The following is a 4566-nucleotide window of genomic DNA, read 5'->3' as shown; positions in this document are numbered from 1 at the left end:
TAAAACCTGACGTTTTACGCCTTCTGTTCGAACACGTCGTTGTTTGTGTACTTTCCCCCTGGCTCTTCTCCCTGTACACAAACTGCTGCACCTCCAGTCTCCAATCCGTAAAGCCGCTCAAGTTTGCGGATGACACCACCCTCATCGGGCTCATCACGGATGGCGATGAGTCCGCCTACAGGAGAGAGGTGGACCGGCTGGCGTCCTGGTGCAGCCTCAACAACCTGGAGCTGAACGCCCAGAAAACAGTGGAGATGATCATGGACTTGAGGAAAGTCACAGCCCCACCATCCCCCCTCACCCTGTTTGACTCTCCCACCCCCGTCTCCATTGTGGACTCCTTGAATTTCTTGGGCACCACCATCACCCAGGACCTCAAGTGGGAGCCGACCATCAGCTCCCTCATCAAGAAGGTCCAGCAGAGGATGTACTTCCTGCGGCAGCTGAGGAAACTGATGGTGCCGACCGAGATGCTGGTGCAGTTCTACTCAGCCATCATCGAGTCCATCCTCACCTCCTCCATCACCGTGTGGTTCCCCGGCGCCACAGTCCAGGATAAGAATAGACTGCAGCGCATGGTACGTGCTGCTGAGAAGGTGATTGGGCGCAAGCTCTCATCCCTCCAGGACTTGTTCTCCTCCAGGACCAGGAGGCGTGTGGGTGGGATCACAGCTGACTCTTCTCACCCTGGACACAAACTATTCTCCCCTCTCCCCTCAGGCAGGAGACTACGCTCCATCCAGAGTCCAGACCCACACCTCCCGCCACCTGAACAGTTTTTCCCCTCGGCTATCACACATGAACAATAACAAGATCTGATAGCTCAGTTACAGCTCATGTTATTACCTATTCTGTGTTAGATGTGTTTTTTTGTTGCACCAACAACAATTCCTAGTTTGTGAACCCGTTCTTAAACAATGGCAATAAAAACTCTTCTGATTCTTCTTCTGATTTGTCAGCCTGATTGCCCCAAAATGTTTCTGTCAAAAAGGAGAAGAGTGAGAGCCGAGTGCAACTCCTACGTTTGTATTGTTTGTTGAGTTCATTGTCCTCTTCGTTGTGTTTTTGAAACTGCATACATTTATTTTCCTCAGAATTATCAAGAGGATTATTTGTGATTTGTACATTTTCAAAATGTTTTTTTGTTGTTGGTCAAAGTAAAACAAAGAAAACAATCTGAAATTGTCTTTATTTTGAAGTTATCGTCCCATGATTTCACCAGTCCGGCCCACTTGGGATTAGTTTTTCCTCCATGTGGCCCCTGAGCCGAAATGAGTTTGACACCCGTGATATAAATAAATGATAAATAACACATTTATGCATTTAATTCCAATTATAATTGATGAAATAGTTTCCTAAATGTCTCACTAAAGAATGAATCGTTTTATTTAATGTTGTCCCATTTGTCCCTCCATAAAAAGAGGATGTCACTATATGGAATCCGAACCTGCGCACAGTACTGAAAAAGTTCATTGCACTTCCTTACATCTCGGGCTCGTTCTTATAGGTCACTGGATCAAGAGGAATTGAAGTGTGTAGGATGTCGAACTCCATCTGGTTATTGTCCATGTCCAGAACACACAGGACATTATGACTCCCAGAGGTAATGGTGGAGGTGTCTTTGAACATACTTTGGAAGTCTATAGACACCGAAGTCCTTCTCTCCTCTGCTCTGTCCTTCCCAAAGATGTCTTCCTCGTCCTCCCCGCAGCTCAGCGCGACCTCGTTCTCGTAGCAGAAGGTGCTGACGGAGCGAGGGACCAAGTCCTTTGAGGACATGCAGGCAGAGGCGGGAGAAACCACAGAGGAAGCCCGACCCGCAGCCTCGTCGAGCTCTTTGGCGCTGAGGTGGGGCGTTAACGGCACCTCGTAGGTCTTGTGGAAGCGGCCGTAATCCACCTTGTAGCAGTTGCGGTCCTCGTAGATGACCGGTTCGAACCTGTGGCCCCAGAAGATTTCCCTGGAAAGATAGGAGCTACGGAATTGGGTGGTCATGGCCGTGGCCTCCACCATTCCTTCTAGTATCACGACAATCTCGAATGCGTCCGTCTCCAGATCGGCTTGGCTTATCGCATACAAGGGGCTGTCTTTGTCTATCTCATGGACGATAACCAGCGGGGACACCAGAAACAACCTGTCTGTACCCTCGTCGTAGCCCACGTTGAGGTCCATCTGCTCCAAGGGGATGAATTCCCCTTCCACCGTCACGTAGGACCGGATGAGCTGCGCCCGCACGTGAGCCTCCACAATGTGGCTCCTACGCAGGTTCCCCACCCTCCACATCAGGCACAGCTTGCCATCGCGAAGGGCAACGACGGCGTTTTTGGAGAAAATGAGCGTCTGGTTCCTCTTCTTTGGCCGTGCCATCTTGGCCATGATGGTGCCAATCATGAAAGAGTCGATGATGCAGCCTACGATGGATTGAATAATCACGGTTATGACCGCCGCGGGACACTCCTCGGTGACGCAGCGCCAGCCATAGCCGATGGTGGTCTGCGTCTCCATGGAAAACAAGAGGGCACCGACGAAGCCCTGGACGTGGAGGATGCAAGGGATCCTTTTGGCCGGTCCTCCAGTGGTTTGTCCAGAGAAGGGCGCAGTCAACCCCTCTGTTGCTAGCCCTTCGTTCTTCGCCGTGCGGTGCTCCTCAAAGTCCCCGTGCGAGAGGGAGACGCTGTAAAAGATGATGCCAAAGAAAAGCCAGGAGATGATGAAGCTGACGCAGAATATAAAGAGCAGGTATCGCCAGTGGGTGTCCACGCAGGTGGTGAAAATGTCTGCTAGATAGCGCTGCCTCTTCTCCTCCATGTTGGTGAAGACAACATTGCATTGTCCGTTTTTCTTCACGAAGCGGCTCCGTACCTGGCTGGAGCCCCTGGTCAGAACCCTCCCGTTGTGGTTGTTCATGCCGCCTCGTCCCCTTGAGCCTGGCACTGCAGTGGAGGCTCCTGACCGCCTCCTTCTCCTCTTGTCCGCTTCCTCTTCTTCTGTGTCACAGTGTAAGGGGACGGAGGAGGAAGAATGGCCGTTATGGAGATCCAAGCTGGAGATCTTCAGGTTCCCCTCCGCTGGTAAGTTGTTTGATACAATGCTGTACCTGTGAGGGAAAAGACAGAGTAAGACTGAAAGGTCAAGCCCCTTTTTAGTATTGGCAGTGCTTCTCAATTATTTTCTGTCATGACTGTTAGAATAATTATGTGTAAGTTATCTCACAACTCTTATGCTTAAAGGCCGTTGCTATAGTTATTATCAATTGTGCTGAAGTTGTACTTTTCTATCTGTGCAAAGGGACAACTTGCAATCCAAGATTGCGAGTCGTCTCGTATCAGTGTTTGTGTGCAGAACACCGAGTACCGTGACGCAGACAAAGCAGAGACAGGGCGATATCACGAGTGTCAGCACATTTGCATTTCTGAATAATCATGTATTGTGTCTAACTGGGGCTGCTGAAATGACCCCCCTTCCTTCAGAAGCAGCCTCAGTGATGTAACCGGGGACCTCCCAAATAAATAGAGGAGCACATGGGCTGTGCCTTAGAGCGTAGGTTGGATCTGTAACTGAGTGTGCAGCCCAATACGTCTCTCCTCATTGAGCCAAATTGAACTCTGTCTTTGCATGATTCCTTGCTTCTTGTCTGTTTAATAGATGTCATCAGTGTTTGAACCTGACAATGACCAGCCTGGGTGACAGATTTTCTGCGACGCCGCTGAGTTTCATTTCTTTTGAGGTCTGTACTTTGTTTTTATTGCAGCAGCGGTAAACAACAAAAACATGCCAAAGAAATAGGATGTTGCAAAGAGTAATAGAAAGGCAGAAAAGACACACCTGCCTCTCCTCATTTCGTGAATCCAAGGACTGTATGTGACAAGTTCTTTAGGACTTTTGTCGAAAAGGTTGAGAAGATCGACTTTGTTTGCTCAACTCCAGTAGATTTTGTAGGGTTTATTTCACACCACATCTATTACAGGGGCTTTTCAGGATAGGTTGATGACCTTAAACCAAAGAGGGATAGCCGACTAGCATAGTGAATAATGACCAATATGCATACTTAATATTGCTGGGTTGCATAGGACGTCACATCCGGCCCACGTCCGGCTCATTAAATATGCGTGGTGGTCAAGCCAGCATCTGTTCTCAAAGGGTACCAGGCGCCATTTAGCCTTTCTCTGAGGAAAAATGCCCTAGGATTGCGTTGCTTTTGGCTTTACCAACCGTTGAAATCGCAAAAAGGATCAACTTTTCTTCAGAGTTTCTCGAGAGGCAATCAAGAAGGGCGGTAGACCGAAAGACTTTACGAAACGACTCCAGTCCAAGTTTTTACCAAAGGTAGCAATCATAAATCAATCTTTCAGCACATACACAATGTTGACATCTATAGTTATATTTTCATAAACTATCATAAATCAATCTCTCAGAACATACACAATGTTGACATTTTTAATTTTGACAAACTTGTTCCTCTCCTTTAAGGGGATTAGCACTCAGGAAGGTGAGTTCAGTTTGTCGTCGTGAGAAGGACAGCTGTCATGGCAGATTATCAGATTATACTTCTGCTGAGTCACTCAC

General features: G+C 48.3%; 2 protein-coding genes across 2 annotated transcripts in view; one reads left to right on the top strand and one right to left on the bottom strand.

The window, feature by feature from the left end:
• Window positions 1–708: 708 nt before the first annotated feature.
• On the bottom strand, window positions 709–3526 carry LOC133643016 (ATP-sensitive inward rectifier potassium channel 12-like). The gene has a single exon (XM_062037431.1). It carries the CDS (start codon window positions 2905–2907, stop codon window positions 1483–1485), a length of 1425 nt encoding a protein of 474 aa, XP_061893415.1. The 5' UTR covers window positions 2908–3526; the 3' UTR covers window positions 709–1482.
• LOC133642947 (MICAL-like protein 1) overlaps window positions 2906–4566 on the top strand; it is a 35887-nt gene continuing 34226 nt past the window's right edge. The window contains exon 1 of the mRNA XM_062037370.1: window positions 2906–3071. Within this exon, the coding sequence (XP_061893354.1) occupies window positions 2906–3071 (166 nt within the window). The remainder of the gene's footprint in view (window positions 3072–4566) is intronic.

Source organism: Entelurus aequoreus, linkage group LG25 (assembly GCF_033978785.1).
Source record: "Entelurus aequoreus isolate RoL-2023_Sb linkage group LG25, RoL_Eaeq_v1.1, whole genome shotgun sequence".
Lineage (NCBI taxonomy): Eukaryota > Metazoa > Chordata > Actinopteri > Syngnathiformes > Syngnathidae > Entelurus > Entelurus aequoreus.
This window is presented reverse-complemented; position numbering and strand designations above follow the sequence as displayed.